The sequence below is a fragment of the Rhamphochromis sp. 'chilingali' genome (genome assembly GCF_963969265.1).
Source record: "Rhamphochromis sp. 'chilingali' genome assembly, chromosome: 2".
In the NCBI taxonomy this organism is placed as follows: domain Eukaryota; kingdom Metazoa; phylum Chordata; class Actinopteri; order Cichliformes; family Cichlidae; genus Rhamphochromis; species Rhamphochromis sp. 'chilingali'.
In genome coordinates this window covers 68,701,625-68,723,250 of record NC_137930.1, presented here as the reverse complement: position 1 = coordinate 68,723,250, position 21,626 = coordinate 68,701,625, and the positions used below count along the sequence as shown (strand labels likewise).

Sequence of the window (21,626 nt, the reverse complement as noted above, 5' to 3'; positions counted from 1 at the left end):
TACTGTAAATATACTGTATTACTACTACGAAATGTAATAATCCTAGATTGCATTAAAAATACACTTGAATCATTATGTACATAAAGTTATAAATTTCAGTAATAATTGAACAAAATCTGAAAATGTGAGCAGCATTAAAAGAAAAATAAGCACAGGCTGCATGTGCTAACTACAGTGGAGGGTTGTTTGGTTAGTCTGAGATCACCAGTGGAAAAACCTGTTAGCTAAGGGAGGACCGCAGATCTCGACCTCCAGCTTTGGGCAGTTCTCTGCTGCATTCTGCATCTACCAACAAGAAGAGGAGGATGAAACCGCTGAAAGTTGGCTTCACAGTTTGGGTTTACTGGGCCTAACAGAGCCTTTTAGCAATAAAACCGCCCATAATGCACCTGTAAGAAAATAATCATGATGCTGACACACTGACACTGGATATTTCTGCATGATTCAAATATCGATCCACAGGCGTGGAACACTGTTTTTGTGTGATTTAAGTGAAAGTCTGCTCCTCTCCTGCTGTACTGTACGTGCCTTTATGAACCACGCGAGTCTTTTTGTACCAAGAGTTTGGACGTTGGTGAAATCCTGCGCTGAGTGCTAGAGCTCAGCTACACACTTCAAATAAACGACTGAGGTTTTTCTTTTGTGCTTATTTGAAAATATCGTTTTGTGTTTGTTTGTTTTTTTACAGACAATCGTAACAACAACAACAGCATTTCACCGGAGAAATAAATATACTTGGAAAATGAAACATTTCTAAACACGTAAAAACAATTTGTACCAAAAACTAACTGCAGACACACACAATCATTTTACATTAAACGTCACTTTGACAAATTCGAAACTTAAACACTGTTAATATAATTTATATGTCCATGAAACATATATTAGTTCTACTTTACTACTTTCTGAAAAACGAAGCATGTTTGTTTCACAGCACAGGGACAGAAATACTCGACTTCCTGTTTCAAACAGGCCGTACCAGTAAAAGCTAAACAGAATCACTGCACACGAGTGAAAGCATGAAAATGTGAATTACAGTTGAAGAAATATTAACTTTTCAAGGAGTCACATGCAGTCGAGTGATTGTTAACAGAAAGTGGGCAAAACCTTCAAACTTTCATGGCAAACAGACACAGAGGCTCTTCCACTGACCCCTCTACATAAAACGCAGAGAAACAAATATAAATTATCCGTTACAGACGGAAGATTTACGTTAAAAGACTCTGAATCGAACACTTTCATTAAGGCCCTGGAACAATTTTCCAGAGATTCACTGAGATTCATTAAAGTCAGCATGCTTGGAGCCTCCAAGGTTCAGAGATGTGACCACCAGTCCCTGACTCAGGTCTGGACACCGGCCCTCCTTTTCCTAGAAACACACAAATACATTCAGCATTAATGTACAGTACCCCCCCCACACACACACACACACACACACACGGTTCAAAACTTCATAACAAAGAGCCACGTGTCACAGCTGCCCTGTTATTTAAATGGGGCCACTTTTATAGTTATTCTCCAGCTCACAGAAAACTCACAGCTCTATATTGCAGAAACATCTCCTTGAAAGCCATGAAGTCAGTGAACGTCAGCAACATGTCAAAGATGTCACCTGACACTTCCTCCTTGTGCTGCCTGCAGAGGAAGGAGATAAACTCGTCACTTTTTCAGTGTACTTGTGTGCCACCTTGTGGTCTATTGCAAAATAACATTTCTTACGAGCAACACAACATAACTGACACATGGGCTGCTTTCAGTTCAGGTTCCACTTCTGTCACATCTTACATGAGTAACTCTTTAAAGGTGTCCATGCTGAAGCCGGGAATTCTCTCCATCAGCTGCTGCTCCAGGTATTTTTCCAGCAGGTCAACCTAAATAACAGCCAAGATTCTGCTTTAAGTCAACGTATTTGTAAAAACTGAACATCTCTGTATGACTGTGAGAGTGAAATCTGCCCACACTTACATATTCATTAAAGATGGGCGTGTAGCTGAGCTTGTTCTCATCAGAGTCATCAAACTCACGGTAATGTTTCTCCATGAAAATCTGCTGAATCTGCTGGAAGTCGTCCTCTGAAAGAGAAGCAGTGGACATGTAGAAAGCGCGTGTTCATCACTAACTGGTGGCACTGTCAGTGAACCTACCCATGATGATGTCCTCTATGCAGCCAATAACTCCATCGAAGGCCGTGTCTGCAGCCGAGGAACTGAAGGGAGAGAAGTGAGAGAAATCAGCACAAACTCCACGAGTTCCTGCTCTGTGGTGGATTTTACACAGCAAGAGAAAATCCCAAATGACTCTGAACTTTTGCACCCGTTAAACATGTTTGCTGTACAATCACTCCACCCTGGAAAAAGTGAGAAATCGCTAAAAAGCCCAAAATTACCCTGATATTCATGCCCACGATGAGTGCATCAAATCTGACTTAAAACAGGACGTCAGCTTCCTGCAGACGGTTAGAAAGCGTTTCACAACAACCCACCTGGAAATAGCAAAGTGCTCCTCGTCCGTATCGAACACGTTTACCATGTTGTCTCCACTACTCCGGATTTCTGAGAAGATAAAGCGAGCACACAGGTGAGCACTGCCCTTCTGCTAACACCTGTAAGATAAAACAGGCAGGTAGCCAGCGCTAACGTTCACAACAAACGCAACATCGGCTCTGAAGTGTGTTTCCGTTACTTGCTCTCATCAGAGTCCCCGCGCGAGCAACGTCAGTTAGCCGAGGCGGCCAATCAAAGACGCACGCGGCGTTAAATTGCCGCCATTTCTCATAAGTGAAAAAGTTCATTTACAGAAGTGTCGTGACGTGTTTAACTCACCCGGCTCCCTGATGTCCATGTCGGCTAAACTGCTCACTAGCGTACGTAATCCTGTTACCAAGGAAACGAGTGAACTTTGTGCGCCTTCGTGCTCCGTCGGGTAAAACAAAAACTACCGTATATCGGTTCCCACATTCGAAACAAGACCACATTTATCTGGAAGGGAAACAGCTGGTACTACTACTAATATTATACATCAAAATGTTCACGAATTTTGCAGATTACACTTGTTTGTTCACCAAATCATTCGCCATGAGGACGATTCACGTTTCTTCCATCAGGCCTGTTACTTTTAAACCGTCACCTACAGACGATCATTAGCCTGTTTTAGCGGAACCAGATGATTGTTGGAGCTTAAAGATGCAAAAAGGAAATACGTATAACTCAGATGCTGCCTGACGTCCATCAGAAGCGCTGAAAATCGGAGATCATATACTTCTTTTGTTCGTGCCACAAGAGAAGAGTGAATGAGACGGTGGATCGACCATAACTTTTATTTTAAAGTATCAATTAAAGTTTTATTATTGATATTATTTCAAATCTAAAAGGTCGTATTAATATCGGTAATATTATGTAAAAGTAATTAAAATCATCTTCAGCTGCAACATTAACGTGAGGTATTAACGAATCTGTAATTATCCTGTAGCATAACGTATTATATTTAAAGTACTTCATGTACATTTTTATGCCAAATCCGACTTCGTAGGTTATTATCATACCAAGCAGGATTAGGACTTTCCAAAAGGAGTTATTAAATACAAAATAACGTTTAAACTGTTTTGCTGTGTCACTTTTCCCCTGACACATCTGTCCTGAGTGCATCGGGCTTCATGTGAGCCTGAGACAGTGCCCAGTGTTTTCTGCACTGTAATTCTTTGTGTTAAATTACCAACACACCAAGAGACAAAAACATAGCAATAGATCCCTGACTAATATCCAGAGGAGATGGAGATCAGCTGTTACTTAAAGAGTTGCTGTGTGTGTTTAAAAATGTCCACATTTCACAGGCCAGTGGGTAAAATGATCAGTGAGTGTATCAATAGTTTGGTTTTGTAGCAGGAGTCACACAAAAGAATCACATGAACATACATTTATTACAAATGTCACAATCCAGGAAACAATTCTTCAATAAATCACATCTTTGGGAACTCGGGGAGATTTTCCTTTACAGATGTTTTAAATACATTCTCTCTCTCTCTCACTCTCTCACACACACACACACACACACACACACACACACACACACACACACACACACACACACAAAATTCACCTCTCACCTCCATGGATAAGGTGCTCCAGGAAACTACAACATAGCAAACAACGACCATACCGGTCTTTTGTCATACCGAGAGATTCTGCTGTTGTCATAAACCGTTCTAGTATCGTGTGAATGATTTTACTGATTTTGTTCATGCAGCATGAAGCATCAACTCCTTCAGAAACTATAAGAACAGGATATATGTAAAATTGCTGTCATTTGAAATGCCATTGGGCGTTTTAAAATTGTACAATACAATTTTACTGAATTATGATTTAACGTACGATTAATTTTGTCACCTGTTTCCAAAATACAAACATAATTCAGTCAACCCAGAGATGCTTCAAGTAAAGGATGGACAGAAAGACAAACACAAGGCAAAAGACAAGAAGAGGGAAGATGAAGAAAAGGGAGCAGGAGTTGTACAGAACCCGCGTTTTTACTCAGCCTGAGCACTTCTGACAAACTTTGCTTTTAACACAAGATCACCAGCAGCGCTGTGACGTGCAGCACGTGAACGATCAATCCACATTTCCTCCTGCAATTCACTGCTCAGCTCGTGAGCCAACATCAGCGTTCAGCCTCATTTTAAGTGACCAACTAAAAACTCTTTTTGTGGACTGAAAAGTGTCAGGTTTGTCATCACAAACCAAAAATCAAACAGCCTCTCAGACAAGCTCGACCCCTGTTCCCCAACTGTTGGCACTAATCAAGTTTTACAGTGTGTGGTGGTGCGAGTACACACTTCCCTTACACTGGTTCTTTAAAATGTGCATTTATAACCGGGAGGAAGAAACCTGACTGCGATCACTTGTATGTGACTTTAATGTAAATTTTAATCCCCACATTCTGTGGTTGCTTTATAAACGAGTAAAGCACAAAAGGGAGGGTCAAATCAATCAGTTCTTATTCAGACAGAAACACGTTATTTCTGCCATTTACTTTCTTTTGTGATTTGCTTTGTAAACTTAATCAGAAAATTGAACTCAAGCGATTAAAGTCAATTAGACAGAGTAGAATCTGAGATTTTAGCCAACAATAGAATGAAAAACCTCCTACTGGGTGATCGATCAGTACAGACGGGAAAGCTGCCCAGGGTTTGAGTGTTGGAGAAAATGAAAATGCTACAGTGAGAACACAATCACTCACGCATCTGTAAGCAAAAAAAGAAAGTAAGACACATTTCAAGTTTGTACCTTCGGTTTAATACTGTACTACAGGCTGCGTTTTCCTCTGTGACCAAGCCCTGTCACGTCTGCAGACGTGTGCATGACGGCGATGGGGTTAAATAGTAGCAGCCTCAGGACTGAAAGCACAAGTGGGGTCCTCGTGATGGAAAGGTTCTTTGTTTTTAAATAGCTTTACACGGGCCTGGAGATAAGAACTCGGTTCTGTCTGTAGCCGAGTTACACGGTCTCTGCGCTTTTATTTGGAAAAAAAAAAAAGTAGAAAGTTTTCTTGGCCCAGCTTCTGCAGCGAGTTGTCAGAAGGATATAAAAGAGGAGATGTAGATAGACGAGGAAAAGCTCCTGGGGGTTCCAGCTGTCGGTTTTTTGCCCCTCCTCTCATCTCCTTTCTTTCATCTATCCACCCCTCCATTGCCGCCATCTCGTCTGACCAGAATTCAGCGTTCTGCCATCATCGCCACACTGTGGCAACGTCCTCGCAGCCCTGTGGGGTAAGAGGGGATTAGAGGAGGAGGAGGAAGCTAAAGGGCTTGTGTGCCTCCGTTTACTGGAGCGAGCGCAGGAAGTGTGTCAGGAGACGTGTGCAATGAGTCTGACGCGGGTCTGGATGTCGTGGCGGCAGAGGGGGCACGTCTCTAACTGTAAGGCACACTCCATACACATACCACTGGGGAAAAGAGACGGGACAAAGTCAGATTGTTCCTGTTTAAGGAGTGAACAAAAATGAACTTGAGTTTCACAGACGTTTTATTGACAGCAGAAGAACACATACCCATGTCCACAGGGCCGCAGCTCTGTGTCGGCCATGACGTCACAACACAGCGTGCAGCAGTTGTCTCGGATGCTAACCTGCCTCATTAAGGCCAGACGCCGGTGTCTAGGAAACACACACACAAATACACACGTGACGTTTCTATACACATGCAGGTGCACCGTCTGCTGGGGTTTGTTCTGTCTAAGGAAAAAGAAGACTGGACACACACACGGACAGTTTTCATGCAATCGTTCCTTCTCTTCACGCCGTCTCCCTTTCCCACAGCGTTCAAAATCGATGTGTGGGGGGAGTGACTGATCAGAGTCATTACACTCATTTAGAGCCATGCATTTCAAGTTCAAAATAATCCCCAATTACCTTACGGTGCTCTGAAACAAGCTGTCTTAACCCCTTTTTTTAATTTAAAAAAAATGTTAATTGTTGCATTTTTTGCAAATGTAAAAATAAATCAGTAAATAAAATAAAATCCAGATGTGGAATATGCAACTCAAACGGTTACATTTAGGTTTCTTTTTAAAGGTCACATTTTATGTACATTTTTAGGACGAACAAGCTAACGTTGAGCTGCTGAAGCTCAGCTGACAGATTTTCTGTGGGACAGCTGCTTAATGCGTCATGCTGCCAGTGTTGGGGAGTAACGGAATACATGTACCGCCGTTACGTATTTAAAATACAAAATATGAGTAACTGTATTCCGTTACAGTTACCGTTTAAACAGGTGGTATTCAGAATACAGTTACTTTGTTGAAATAAATGGATTACACGGCGGTACTTTCCTGTTTCATTTTGTCGCGGGTCAGGACTGTTTGGGTTTGTTTGACAGCTACGTTCTTTCGTTCCAGGCGGCAGCGTTACGGTTGCCATGGTTACAGGGCGACGCTCTCTCTCTCTTTCTGCGACTGTGTGTTTCCTGGGTGAGAGAGCGCCTTTTCGTTGTTGTTGTTGTGCTAAGCTAACAGGCAGAATGCTACAAGCATAGCTCTAAAGAATGTTGCATCATGGGCAGTGTAGTCCGTGCTGCAGGGAGAATGGGCTGCCATACACGTTATGTGTCTGTGAGCGCGAGGAGGGAGAAAAAGGGGAGTGGAAAGGTACGAGTTGTCGTCGAGGAAAAACGGGAGCTGGAAGCATGTAAATATAATAATAACCACTGCAGCCAAGAAGAGAGCCTGACGAGCCCAGTTGTAAGTAAGCTATTAAGACTCGACTGTACACCGTGTTCGTGTTTTCCTCCGAAAACAATAAGTTCCGTTAGAGCAGCCTTTCAACGCCTCTCTCTGTCTCTGCTAGCAAAGTTGACCCACACAACACAGTAAAGCTATTTTTCGGCTACGAGCCGACAGGGACCCCGCCGTATTAGCCAGAGGTCCCTTTACTACAGTTCAGAGTCGCGGACCTTCAGTAATAGTAATAAATCACACAGCAATAGTACATTCACGTTGTTGTAAAAAGCACGATAATATATTAAGTAATCCAAAGTATTCAGAATACGTTACTGTCATTGAGTAACGTAACGGAATACGTTACAGAATACATTTTGGGGCATGTAATCTGTAATCTGTAATGGAATACATTTTAAAAGTAACCTTCCCAACACTGCATGCTGCACACGGTGGTGTGGACAGACGCTTGGTTTTTAGATGCAGCCATTTCTATTGCGTCAGTCTTTCCTTCATTTAGCCCGACTGTGAAAAGACAAAAACAGAGGAAATGAAAAGCTGTCCATCCTTTTCATTTGTCAGTCAGTGACAGGACACTATAACAAACACCTACATCGAGTCTTTTCTTTGTCCACATTATTTTGCTATTTTTGTTGATGATGTTTTAGAGACGCGATGATCCAACTGTGGTAACGTTCAAGGTCCCGTTGTTGCAACAGATCGCTGCAAAGTTGAGTCAACAACGTCCTGACACAGAGGAACATTAGAGCTTTGTATTAAGCAGCTGTAGCCCGTCTCCATCCTGTCTTATTAAATCAGATATGACATCAGGGTTTCGTTTTTGCTCCACTTTCAGAGTATGGTTGCGTGGTTACACTGAGCCAAGACCGAGCATCTGCCCAGAGCAAAGTTTGACGTGTAGGAGACAAATGCACTGAAGATTTTAATGTTACCGTTGAAATAAAAGTGCTGGTTTGATGCAGCCGACAGACTCTAATGAGAGGTTTAAAGAATGATGAGTGAATGAATTCGTTGTATAAAGCGCTTTGAGTGCTCAGAGTGAAAAAGCTATACAAGAACCATTCAGAGGACAGTTTAGTTACAGCAGATTACACACTGCTTTCCCAACCTCTCACAGCATCATCCAACACCACGAAATAAATAAATAAAATATGTCACGGACCTGTTTCATGTCTTACCTGGGCAGGATGATCTTTTCACTGGGCAGCAGTGAAGCAAAGTCATTGAAGGTGCTGAACTTGACAGAAGGTGGGTGACGGAAAGGCTTGGCCCCGAAGTTAAACTCACACTGCTGGTACGACATGAAGCTGGCTGCCGCAAAGAAGCCGGACCTGGCACAAAGGGGAAGAAAACACGGGGATAAATGAGAGAAAATGTGGAGACACAGAACAAAATAAAGAGAAAAATGAGGAAAGGAAAGGAAGGGAGGAAGTGAAACATGACGAGAGGAGATGACAGACTTTGTGTGGACTCACGTGGCAGATGAGAACACCTGTTTCTCTGGCGGGAGCTGATGTCCGTTCAGGTAAAAGATCATCTGCTTTTTGCTGAGATCCAACAGGAAGCCGATGGCATCTCCTAAAGGGAACGCACACGCAGCAGAATGAAGCTTTGGCGTGCTATTACTGTTATCTGTGTGGGATGTGGGCCAGAGCCTGAATGTTGGCAGTGACAGCGTGGGCGCTAAAAATCACAAAACAGTCACGCCGAAATAACAAAGCTATTTCCAAACACTGACACTCATGTCATTATAACACAGGTTTCTTAAAATGGGAACATTTGAAAATGTCTTTAAAGTCAGCAAAAAGATGGCAGCAATGCCTGATTATAACTACATGTATGTCAGTACTGCGTACCCTCCTTCCAGCAGGGGTGAGCATGAGGTTTACTGCGAGCGTTGTACCAGATTAGCTGCCTGCAGCCATCGTACGCACACGAGTATTCATCATCTCCTATTCCATAACCTTCCTGTAAAACACACACACACACACACACACACACACACACACACACACACACACACACACACACACACACACACACACACACACACACACACACACACACACACAGATTAGGTGGTGCAGTCAACCCAAAGGAGAATATCTCATCAGATTCAGAACACTTTGCTAAGGGCAAACTGTAAAAGTATTCAAGTACATGGTTTAGGAACTTGCTGTCCTTGGTGGCCCATCCGATCTGCATCACCCCCGATGTGATAACCGTCACCTCGTAGTACCAAACGCCCGAATCCACACAGAATGTACAGCGCACGCTCTCAAAGGATGAGGCATCACATCGCGCCTGAAGACAAGAGCAAACAGAAGGAGGTTCAGACTTTTCAGTTACAGTAAAAACTCTGCATCTAATCTGCATTCACACGCAGACTGACCTCGAGTCCAGTCGGGGAGATCTTGAGGTACTCGCTAACATCGTTGCTGTTCAGCATGGCGTTGATATTCGTGAGGTTGACTTTTTCGTAAGTGAACTGACGACCGTCCTTTAGGACTGGATGGAGAAGAGCGGGAGAAAAATGATGGCTTTTCTTTTGTCGGTGACTCAGAGGATTATAATTGGCTCATCTAAGAAACTACACCGGCACAGAACGGGTGAAACATGGGGCTACTCACACAAGTTGTCAAGGCTCCACTGTGCACAAAATCCAACCTGCCTCTTTAGATAGTCAGGATGTTCTGCCCAAGACTCCAGAACAGCCAGACGATCGCTGATCGAAGACTCGGACACAGTCAGCTTGTTCTCGCCTAAGCAAAGGAAACCAGAACGTCTGTGAACCTCGCACAATACGTCACAACCCTGCTGTGTGTAAAAGCATCCCTACACGGGAGGATCTCAATTAGCTGAGCATCAGCAGCTTCAGTGCTGTTTGTGCACCGCATCGAGCTACAGTCGCCCACGTTTCAGGAGCACTCGGAGCAGAATTGACAACACAAATGGGAGAAAACATGTTCAAGAACAAACAGCATCAATAAAACGTGAGCCATTTGAAATGAAGCAAAACAAATCACATGAAACCCTGTCTCTAAACAGACCTCACAGTTCTTTATGCAGTGACTTCAATTAAATATGTAGGGGGCAGCTCAATGCTGACATTTTAGAGAAACTATAAGAAAAGATTTGTAACTGAGACCATTACGTCCTAGTCGTGAAATACAGAGAAGTGGTGGGTTTTAGTGCTATTATGCTTCATCGCTCAGGTAATAAAACTGCTAAACAAAAGCACTCATCTGAATTCTGTGAAACACTAATCGACAGCAGAAGAGCCGTTTACAGCTCCTCGGCTCATTTATCTGATAACACACGTCTTATTTCACCAGCCTAATCGTGAGTCTTCGTTTTTAAACTGGCTTCATATAGTGAGTGAACCTACTTGTCTGAGAGAACTTCTCCAAAGCGATGAGAGCAAACAGCATGACAGTGGGGTGGGCCTCGGAGCTCTGGAGGAACCACAAATATTACACATTCATTTTCCACATATTTCACCAATTAAACAAACCATTAACTTTCATGTTATAATTCAACCTTAACGCTCCCTTGAGTACTTTATAAAAAGTCGCTGCAGTGACGTGATCGCATTCATGTTCGCAGTGGCACAAATACAACCAGTCCAAAGAAACGCACTTATTCCCACTAAATTTGGCCACTTCAATATTGCGTCTGTTGTCTTTGTCAGAAAATGCTGATGTGTTTTGTTGCTGTTGTTAGACCAGCCTGAAATGCGCACTGCAACAGACCCGACTTCTTTATAGCTCTGACAAAACTTGGTGACGCAGTGTCACAGAAAACAGTGCAGCTCTTATCTAATAAACAGTGAGAGCGATCCCAGCAGATGTAGCAGAGTGGTGTCCACATCTTTATAGTCCACCGTCTCTGCCGTGCATCATCGGGGATTGGGCTGCTCGACGTGATTGGACCTTACCAGACTTCGTTTTAAGTAACCTGAAGCTTTCTCACTGTTCTTGCAAGTAGAATGTTACCCTAGGGCTGCTCAATTAATCGAATTTTAATCACGATTACGATCTGGGCTTTCAATGATCATTAAAAATGACTGAGCCGATTATTAGCCCCTCCCTCGTGCTTTACTCTCGCGCTGCTCCGTGTGGCAAATCGAGCGCACCTCTCTGCGTTTCGAACACGTGTCACAACAATTAAGAGCAGCGGTCCCCAACCTTTTTTGCGCCACGGACCGGTTTATGCCCGACAATATTTTCACGGACCGGCCTTTAAGGTGTCGCGGATAAATACAACAAAATAAAACTAGTACCGGTACCGAAAAAAAGAAGATTTATTCATAACACACGTGAAAAGACCCAGGAAAACCGAGTTAACGATAAAACGATAACAAAATAAAGCTGAAAACCGATAAAAACCCTGAAAACCATACATTTCACACCTGATCCTCAACTCTCGCGGCCCGGTACCAAACGACTCACGCACCGGTACCGGTCCGAGGCCCGGGGGTTGGGGACCGCTGATTAAGAGGACCCGAGGGAAGCTCGGAAAGCTGAGCAGAAGTTATTTGGAGAGGAGAGTGACTGCCGTTGGTTGTAAAGAGGTAAAAAAAACTTCAGTGGTGTGGAAACATTATGGGTTCAGTCAGACGTGGATCAAGTAGACATAGTGTGTAAACTTTGCTACAGTGTAGCTGCACCACAGAGCAACACTGCAAAGCTCACTAAACACAGATGTTTACATTTTTCATTTATTTCTTATACTGCAAACATTTGCACTGTTATCAGTATTTGCACTGTTTTATATTATTTTTTAAAGTCATTATTCAACACATTGTTATTGTTAAATAAATATTGTCAAATAATCGAGATGATTATCGTGATTATCATTTTTGCCATAATCGAGCCGCCCTAGGTTACCCGGTGTTATAGAGCTCCGTCTGAAGGATAATAAAAGCTCTCGGACCACAAGGCATCAGCAAATTGTAGGCAATGTGCAACAGTGTCATTCGTGCAGCATACCACACACTAAACAACACCGCGTGTCAAGGTCTGCTCACCAGGCTCTCTAGAAGGTATTCAAGGGTTCCAGGGCTCAACAACCCAATACTGGGCAATCCTACAAAATAAAAGGTGTTGTAAGAAACAGGGCAAACGTTGGTCTTTCTTTAGGTTTATTGAAAACATAAAAATACCAAAAATTAAACACAAATAAACCAGAACTGTGGACTGTACCGGCTAGCTTCTCTGCCAGGCATCCCAGGACCGCAGTGGTGTTTCTGTGTTTAGCGGGGTTTAGAGCGTCTTGTTGTGCAACGGCTGAACTCAGACTCAACATGTCCGAGAGTTTCTGGAGAGCATCCTGAACAGAAAAGGAAAACTTCAGCGAGGATCATTCATTGTTTCTCCAAACAACCTAAAGTCAAGCACCACAGAAAGCTGGAACGCTTCTGTTTTAAACATTTAAAAACACTTCCATGATCCTGACAGATGATGCTACAAGGACATAAATCAGGATTATTCCATGCACAGTTGGCGCGGAGCACCCACAATTTCTATTCTAAGATTGTACTGATTGAGTCTTAGGGCCCCGTGATCGGAAGGTCAGGGGTTTGATTCCCCTGAACGGCTACCCTGAGGTACCCCTGAGCAAGGTACCGTCCCTACACACTTCTACCCAGGCGGCCAATGGCAGCCCACTGCGTCACTGAGTGAATGGGTTAAATGCAGGAAGGAATTTTCCCACAGGGATCAATAAAGTACACTTTATTATTATTATTACATGATATTGTGTGAAATATAAGTTCCACTGGATTCACTGCATTTCTGTGGGATACTGTGAGGAGCTCACTCTGTTCAGAGTGTAACGGTACGGCCTCTGTCCCCACATCACTGATCATGGAAGCAGCAGGCACATTTTATTTGTTCAAAGAAGTTTAAAAAAAAAGGTTGTGGGTGAAGGGGGGGATCGGAGGGAAAAAACAAAAAAGTTTTAGCTGAATGAGCACTTGTTGTTCTACACAAGATTAATCTATCCTGGACAATAATAACAATAACTGTGATTTCATTTTTATCATTTCTAATTAATAGAAATGATAAGAAATCTACAAAAATAGCTGCACTTCCTTTAATCTGTGTGACTTGAGCGAAAATCGAAACTAATGATTTAAAATGCTGCTTCCAAATATAAACGAGCATCATTTTAACTGAAACATATGCGCAGAGAAATGTGAGTGAGCGAGCGTCATCAAAATACAGAAAAGGGGAAAGAACAAGTCAAAGATTGTTATTCTGATTAGAGCTGCAGTCAAACAGAAAGGCCAAGGAACGGCAGATTTAAGATCACATCCATTACTTCCTAGGTTAAAGGTCAGATTGATACCTTGGTGGGTAGAGGACACTCATCCAGGAGAAGTGTGATCACTGCAGGGCCTAGTGGATCATCCAGTGGAATCACTCGTATCAGAGACTGGACAACCTCCAGCCAGCCGTCATCTAAGAGAAAACAAGAAACTTTCAACCGAGATTTTGTATCACTTTTGTTATTTTACACTGTTGGTTTTTGGTAATCTGCCTCCTTGAGAATCAAAAGATTCGTCATTGTCATTAAGCAGTCACCCAACATAATTCTGTATGATAGTTCTCAGCTTAAAACACAGAAAGACTTCAAATAAATAAATACACACAACAGGGAAACGAATAAAGAGGCAGCATTGTAGCCGCACGTTTTAAAGTGCAGGAGTCCAGTGCATGGCCCGAGGTGCCTGCATGCGTGCGTCTGTTGGTTCTTGCTTCAGTGGTCCTATACCGTCCTCCAGAAAGAACAGGGACAAAGTTTATCACCAGGTGGGCGGAGTCTACAGCTAGCTTTCCTTCTGGACATGGCCAGCATACACTGGATCCAGATCTGGGAGAGACCGTCCCATAAAGCCCTATGTTTTTCTCACTAGCCTGGCCAAGTCCTTTCTGTCCTGTTTCATGCAGCTGCCATACTCTTACACTAAGACACAAGATGCTTTTCTATTGTGGTTCTGCAACAATTCGCCAGCAGCCTTGAAGGAAGCCCAGTTAGTTTAACCTCTTAAGCACCCAAATAAGGGTGCAAAAGGGAGGAGATTGCGGAGATCATAAAGCCGCTGGGGGCTTAACAGGTTAAGCTTTCTGGGGAAAAAAGAGCCTTTGCTGGTCCTTCTCTACCAGGCGAGATGTAAATTAAGGCACAGGCCAGGTCAGCCGTGGCATGAATGCCCTAGATCTTACGGTTCTTTACCTGCTCTACCTCACGGTAGTGAGCATGTGGTGTCTTCCAAAATACATAATTAAAATCTAAGGTGCAATTATTAAATGGTCCCACAAGATTTTGCCTCATTTTCTGATGTATTCAGCTAGAACAGAGTTGCACACAGATGCTGTTTGGATACTGGCATTATATAGTTGACACTCGTGTTCTGTCTGTAGGGCAAACCAGCCGTCATTGAGCCCACACTAGCAAAAGTAGCAGCACACTTCTTGGTCTCTTTTCTGAGACTTGTTTGTTCATTTGTACAAGGTGTATTTAATCTGGCTCAAATTCCATGATTTGCCCATTTCATCTGAATGATCTCCAGTGAGATGTTTCTGAAAGGAGCAAGTATCTGTGGACTGACGATGCTGGTTGGAAAATTAAAACTAAGAAAAAGAATAAAACAGTCAACACTGTGTGAAATCAATGAGCATGTCTGGGTTGTTTTTCGCATAAACTCTTAAATAATAAATACTAAGTGCAAAATATAAATTCCTTTCACAGCTGCTGTTAAAGCCTCATCCAAGCAAAGCTTCCTCTGCTGTTTCTCTCACAAGGAAAGAAGATGTTTGAGTATAAATCCGTGCTCACCAACATAACCCTCGGTTGTGAGTATAATACGCAGCCTACTAAAGCATGCATTTCCTGCCCATTAGGTGACTCAGTGAGAAATCCTTTCTGTAATATCACTCATGAAAGCCAACTATCTTATGAATAATTTACATTGCTTGCACGTGTCAAACAGAAAGTGACTGGCTAGCTGACTGATTTGCTTCTTGGCTGGACTCAGGGTTCAGGACTGCAAGCTAATACCCAGCTTGGCTGCTGTCAAGTCACACAACACCAAGCCTTGTGAGCGTCAAACACCATATGTGCATGACACCAGGCTTGTGCAAGAATTCACAAGGTACCGCATACACATCCAAACACTGCACGCCTCAAGCAAATGTGAGGGCTTCAACCATATGCACACGAAACCACAAGCACAACAAAAAGAATTCAACAGAAACATCAAACTAGCACAAAATTATTCCATAAATAAAACTCACTAGATTGGGGTAAAAGTGTGAACTCTAATACATTATGTATGTGGGATAAATCACGACTGTGTCCCTTCCCCAAATGATGAACTGCTCCCCTCAGGCTGGGCAAGCTGGAGTACATATGCTGAGGAAGCAACCTTAGCTCGGGACTGCTGCAGTCCCACTCCTCTGCTCACATTCAGTCCACTCAAACCTGATCGTGCAGGTTTTGCGTATTTTGGTCAAAACTGTGCTTACTGTTAACAAGAGATTGCACAACCCAGACCAGTTTTGAACACTACAAATTGCACAATTGAAGCGTGCATGCACACTTATCTGAATAAGGGAGATGATACATCAATTCAAGACAAACAAACGGGGACTGAAAAATGACTAGAAGAAACAGGCCACAACTGGTGGGAGTCAAGCTCATACACTGAGCAGATCTCATCCAAGTGCTAATGCATGGTGTCATCCAACTTTAAACTTAGCAGTGCTACCATACAGGTGTGCTTTCATTATAACCTGAAAATAATTGGATCCACTTGGAAATCCTTTGTGGTTAAGGCGAGATTAGATGGAAAATAGAGGCACAACATAAATGTGACAAACTGTTAGCTGCACTTCCTGACCACTAGCATAATCTCACCAAGACTTTGTACTGGGGAGCAGGTTTAAGACCAGGTAATGTCTGATCCAGTGGCACCTTGCATTCGTTTCTCACGAGCACCTCTGTTGGGCAACTCTTAGACGAGGCGAGAGCTGCAGCGCATGTGGGAAAGCTTTAGAAGGATAAAGCCATTGTCACACATACGGGGTCTTTTCTGACAGATAAAGCAAACTCTGCTGCTGAATTGCCACGAAATGGTAACCAGTCAGTATGATGTCTAGAAGTGCGCATTTTAGAATACCACAGGTAAATTTGGAGCAAGCAAGTTTTCAAATAGTCCAGATATATCAAAGCAGAAAAACATCTACTGAGTTCAATGCACTGTAATGATACTTCCTTAGCACTTCTCATAAACAACTCAGACATTGAGCCTGAGGGGGGGGAAGGGAAAGCATATGCACACAGGACTGTTAATTCCTGGAACTCCTCTCTAGTCACTAATAAAGATAAACCCTCTCGATATTAGAGAAATGGGTTCATTTGACAAACCAAGAAATGTTTTTGTCACCTTATCATATCGTGTTTTCATCACAGAGCAAGTGTTCCTTCTTTCACACATCTGATAACCTTTGAACCAACAATAAAAGCTCTTATGTCACACAGAGCCACACTTCTTCACATTTTTAAAGAACACCGACGTGCCAGAGTGGTGTTTGTTTGCTGTGTGGCTTCATGTTTTGTGTTGAGCATGTGAACGTGTTTCAGAGAAGTTTCCTTACCCGTCTCTGCCATCTCATGCAGCGTGATCATGGAGTAAGGAGGCTCTTGATCACTGAAAAACAAGGCAGGGTTTTTTGTTTTACATCTTTTTCACTTTACCCAAAAATAACAAACTTGGGCGTGCACAATTAACACAAATGTAGTGATGCTCACTAAAAGCACTCAACCAGCCAAAGTGTTTGTGACCCTGTGATCACAGCATCTGGAATAATATCAACAAATGACTCATGTCTTTGTGCGTTTCTGTGATCACAGTAATGGATATGGACAACAGTGTTATCCTGTGGAAAGGCTGAAGCGAGTGTATAGTTACGATGTATCTGGTTCAGTGGATGTAACTGATGATAACGCTTCTGTTACCATTACTTATTGTAGCTGATCCCAAAAAAATCAAACCCACTATCACTATAGCCAGCCACAGACTCGGCTTAATTCTCAGATTTCCTACCATTACTTAGTAATACTGCAAGTGAGATGGCCTTCATTAATTAGTCATATTGTTTGCACACTGTTGGAATAATGTTTTAAACACAGCCATTTTCAAACTGAGATTATGCAATAGTATTTTAAGTCTACTTTATTTTGCCAATACATTGATTTTAAGACAAACAGTGAACCTCTAAAACACTGTTAGTCCGATTTTTTGCAGCTTATTGTCAATTCATACATGTACTGTTATCCTGAAGAGGTTTAGTTGTGTGGCAACACGCTGTTAAAACAGATGTCAGTGATGTTAAATGAAAAATCTGGAAATAAAAAAAAAAAGGGCAACTGAACAAGTGGCTGAATCAGACAGAACGTGCTGAAGCCAACATCAAACCACCGAGAGGCTGTGATGGAAAATCTGTTCTGTTGCTTTAGGTACAAACTGAGATGTCTGTACAGAAGGCTTTTAAACACGATGAAAGAAGAGTTAATAAAGACACCGTGGCTGTTATTTGGTGTATACTAAGAGACAGTTGCACAGATCTGTGACAACAGTCCCAGTGGACAGTAAAATCTCTCTTTTCTGATTATCTACAATCACAAGGAAATCAGTTTTCCTTGGGAGCATCTCTTCTTATTGCATGAACTTCAGAAACATGACTCACTATACTACGCCTCAAAATGCAAGTTGGTTCTTCAACGACAACAAATACGTGGAGGAGGTGGCACGGGCTTATGGGTTCTACTTATTCAAAGCCACAGGTTCTACAAATTAATGCTTGCAACTGCAGCTCAGGGCTCTTAATCACCTTTGTTTTAAGCAGGCTTTTGTGTGAAAGTATTGATTTTTTTCATGAATAAGCTGCAGCTGCATGCTTTATTATTAATCTTTTCTTTATGAAAGATCCCAATTTCCTGAAAAAAAGAATAACTCCCCAGTTTATTGTTATAATACCACAAGAATAACACTGAACCCTAATTGACACCTAATTGTTAACCCACTGTTAACATTATAGGTTGACGTTATTTAAAAAAAACAAAAAAAAAAAACCCAACAAGAATTAGGATAGACAGAATTTAAGAGCTGTAGACCAAGAACACCCTAAGTTTTCATTTTGTTGAGCTTATTGAATAGTTGTTGGCATTTTCCAACTTACTTGTCTACAAGTGTCCTGATGACAGCCAGCGTGTCCAGCACCAGGCCATCTACATTCTGCTTTTTCCGTCTCGGCTCATGAGGCCCTCGACCTCGACGAGGTGGCCTGACCGGGTCCCTGGGCCGACTGCTCCGAGCCTCTGCGGCGTCAGCACCCACACCTGCACTGTGATCCACCCGCCTAGCTTGTCCTCGGGTTGCTCTCGATGAACCATGATGTTGGTCCTCTAAGTCACTATCTTCTCGACATACACAGCTATTACCCATGGTTCCAGAGTTGGAGACCAAACTGGCAAGTGTTTCCCAGAATGGATGAAGGGACTTTGAGGAAGAGAGGAAGAGCAGAACCTGTACAAGGCTCCTGCAGGCACAGAAAGTAATCCAGGTGGCTACTATCATATCATTTGGAGAGCTTGGTTTTGGGGGGTTCTTGTCCCTGTGGGCTGGGTGGGGCCAGTGCAAAAGACCATACTGTTGCCAAGCAGAGACTTGTGTGGGACTAGTGATAAATGGCTACTAAAATGAACCAGAAAAGGTCTGGTGATGCAGCCAGGAAAGCTCGGAACATCACAGGCAACCAAAGGCTTCAGTCAACCTCTCATCCAGGACTGGATGGATCGCTGTGAAGGCAACACAAACACAAAACAGAAAGCCTTTAGCTCAGCTGCTTACTCAATCTGTCAGTGCCGCCAGCAGCAAATATTTAGACTTGCGGAAACGACACACCCCGTACGATAAATGTCAGCAGATTACAGAAGTTAATTATTGAAATTAAACATGACTCCCCTTTCTCTCAAACAAAAGCGCCACTAAACGACGTTCAGTTGTTTCAATCTATAGCTGTGCTGCTCAATTAAAAAGGCACAGTGTATCACACGGAGCAACTAAACGATGACACATTTTAGTATTGTTGACAAACAAGAGCTTTTCAGTTAGCTGACTTGCAAGCTAGCCACCCACAAAGCAAGCAGTTGTCACGTTAAAAAGGAAACTCAAGTTTCCCGAACTTGTTCTTATCATTAAAAGCCACAATGGTTCCATTTTGAACTAAAGACATACTTACGGTGCTATCTTGTAAAACAAACACCATTCAAAGCGCAGTCGAGCCAGACCAAAGTAGTTAACAAACCAGAAGGCTAACAAGGTAGCTGCGTTGTGTATGAGCTAGCCTCCGAGCTGTTAGCTTCGATAGCTGGACCCTCCTCCGATTCTCCCGTCGGACTACACAAGTTAGGTAACGAGAGGAACAACAAGCTGAGCGTGGTACTCGGGTATCAGGACACATTTACACCACCCGTCTATATTCCGCCGTAACACACCTTCGCTGAAGTAAAACAGCAACACGGTCATAGCGTACACATTTTAAACGACGCTACTAAGGAGAGCTAGCTGGTCGCTAAGTTCCGTAGCGCTGCCAGCTAAAAGGTTGGTCATCGTCAGCTGTGGATGCGAAGGCGAGACTGGAGGAGAAGGGAGGATTTTTCTCTCTAATGTTACGTGAACATAGGAGTTCTGCCTGATGGTTTTACTTTTTCTCTTAAAACGTGTATGAGGAAATAAGAAATATATGAATTAATTTGTTAATTTTAAAAGGAAATTGATTGCGCAACACAAAGTTCAAAGAATTAAAGAAATGGCATGCTACACCTGAGTTCAGTACAGCAGAGGGGGACTATAAGACTAGTAACCTTTAAATTTGTACACATTTTATTCGTTCAGCCTGAAACATTTACTAAAGCGACCTCCCCCCCCCCCCCTTCAAAAAAAAAAGAAAGAAAGATTTCTTTTTTTTTTTTACTCTCCGAAACATCAATTAAGGATATTTTATCTATTTAGTAATGCCAGATGGACTACCTATGTGTTTATAATTCATCTGAGGTTCAAAATATATACATATAATATTAACAGGTTAAGACAAATAAATCAAACGCCTAGGAAAACAAAAACATCAACACACATGCTAACAATGTCATTTAATTTCACACATGTGCAGATATTGAATACTGCAGTCGTTACATTTGAGATTTATGCTTCTTTTTTTTTTCTCAGAAGACATGTCCTGCAAAGCAGTCACACACCCTGCTGCGGTCCAGGGATGTATTAAAGGAGTAGTTCCGATACATCCCGGTCTTCCTCAGCACTTCGGTGAACCTTTGTGATTTGGGGTGGAAAGTGCACGGAGAGCTTTCAAAGGTTGGAGGGAGGCGACCGTAGTCGGCGGATGTGGTCTTATACATGATGCTTTCGAGCTTTGTTCCCCCTGCAGACATCAGATCTTTTGCTTGTGGAGTAATCACGCAGGTAAAAACTGGGTTTCCGGGACTGGTTGATGTTTTGGCATCTTCTGCCTGCTGCTCTGGAGAAACAGGCATTGTTGATCTTCTATTAAAAAAAGGAGGGGGAAACGATTTAGGAGATTATTTACACATTTACATTAAATTGCCTGTATTTATATAGCGCTTTACTAGTCCCTGAGGACCCCAAAGCGCTTTACATATCCAGTCATCCACCCATTCACACACACATTCACACACTGGTGATGGCAGCTACATTGTAGCCACAGCTGCCCTGGGGCGCACTGACAGAGGCGAGGCTGCCGGACACTGGCGCCACCGGGCCCTCTGACCAGGTGTATATGGACTCACTAATGGTCAATGGAGAGTTGCATATAGCGGGTATTAGTTTTACACGGATTTAAGATTATATATATATATATTTCAGTGATTACAGTTAAATTATTTTCGAGCATAGAGCGGTCCAGCGATCTTTGTGATTCATGTCTATTCATTTCTTTTAACTTCACTATCTAGCGCTAAATTTCGCGCCACTGGGTTTTTTATTGCTTGACTGAAGCGTTTTTGTTTCCAAACTACGATGTGATTCATATAATTACCTTAGATTCGTGAACTCAACAAAATACACCGACTGGTCACGGGTTGAAGACAGAGAAACATGTGGTTACCATAGCAATGACGACCCAGGCGCTTGACCTCACATAATCTCACGAGACTTTCAAAGAAAGCGCGAGAGGATGGGGCTCCGACTCTTTTGTACTGGAAAAAAAAGACTCTCTGTTGTTGTAGAGACCCACCTTTTAGCACATCCCAGCACACCCACTCACTGCACCAGATGCACCTTGTTTAGTTCTCTCACCT

General features: G+C 42.7%; 2 protein-coding genes across 2 annotated transcripts; both read right to left on the bottom strand.

Annotated features, from left to right (window-relative positions):
- Window positions 1-33: 33 nt before the first annotated feature.
- On the bottom strand, window positions 34-3,137 carry arl2bp (ADP-ribosylation factor-like 2 binding protein). Its single transcript, XM_080874620.1, has 7 exons — window positions 2,823-3,137; window positions 2,483-2,552; window positions 2,145-2,206; window positions 1,966-2,072; window positions 1,786-1,871; window positions 1,539-1,635; window positions 34-1,369 (listed from the first exon to the last, which is right to left on the bottom strand). Exons 1-7 carry the CDS (start codon window positions 2,839-2,841, stop codon window positions 1,271-1,273), a joined length of 540 nt encoding a protein of 179 aa, XP_080730746.1. The 5' UTR covers window positions 2,842-3,137; the 3' UTR covers window positions 34-1,270.
- Window positions 3,138-3,906: 769 nt separating this feature from the next.
- Window positions 3,907-19,931, bottom strand: rspry1 (ring finger and SPRY domain containing 1). The gene is made up of 15 exons (XM_080874462.1): window positions 19,535-19,931; window positions 18,473-19,091; window positions 16,889-16,941; window positions 13,578-13,690; window positions 12,431-12,557; window positions 12,256-12,314; window positions 10,615-10,681; window positions 9,857-9,988; window positions 9,619-9,734; window positions 9,387-9,530; window positions 9,083-9,194; window positions 8,702-8,804; window positions 8,405-8,557; window positions 6,043-6,147; window positions 3,907-5,937 (listed from the first exon to the last, which is right to left on the bottom strand). Exons 2-15 carry the CDS (start codon window positions 18,868-18,870, stop codon window positions 5,841-5,843), a joined length of 1,779 nt encoding a protein of 592 aa, XP_080730588.1. The 5' UTR covers window positions 18,871-19,091; window positions 19,535-19,931; the 3' UTR covers window positions 3,907-5,840.
- Window positions 19,932-21,626: the final 1,695 nt, after the last annotated feature.

Coding starts and splice junctions, on each gene's coding strand:
- arl2bp (XM_080874620.1), bottom strand. Junction 2,073..2,144: donor CATAGAGGACATCATCATGG/GTAGGTTCACTG, acceptor CTTCTCTTTCAG/AGGACGACTTCCAGCAGATT. Junction 1,872..1,965: donor CGCCCATCTTTAATGAATAT/GTAAGTGTGGGC, acceptor GCTGTTATTTAG/GTTGACCTGCTGGAAAAATA.
- rspry1 (XM_080874462.1), bottom strand. CDS start 18,870: ATGATAGTAGCCACCTGGATTACTTTCTGTGCCTGCAGGAGCCTTGTA. Junction 10,682..12,255: donor AATACCTTCTAGAGAGCCTG/GTGAGCAGACCT, acceptor TGGTTCCTCCAG/AGCTCCGAGGCCCACCCCAC. Junction 6,148..8,404: donor GAAAAGATCATCCTGCCCAG/GTAAGACATGAA, acceptor TGTGTTTCCTAG/ACACCGGCGTCTGGCCTTAA.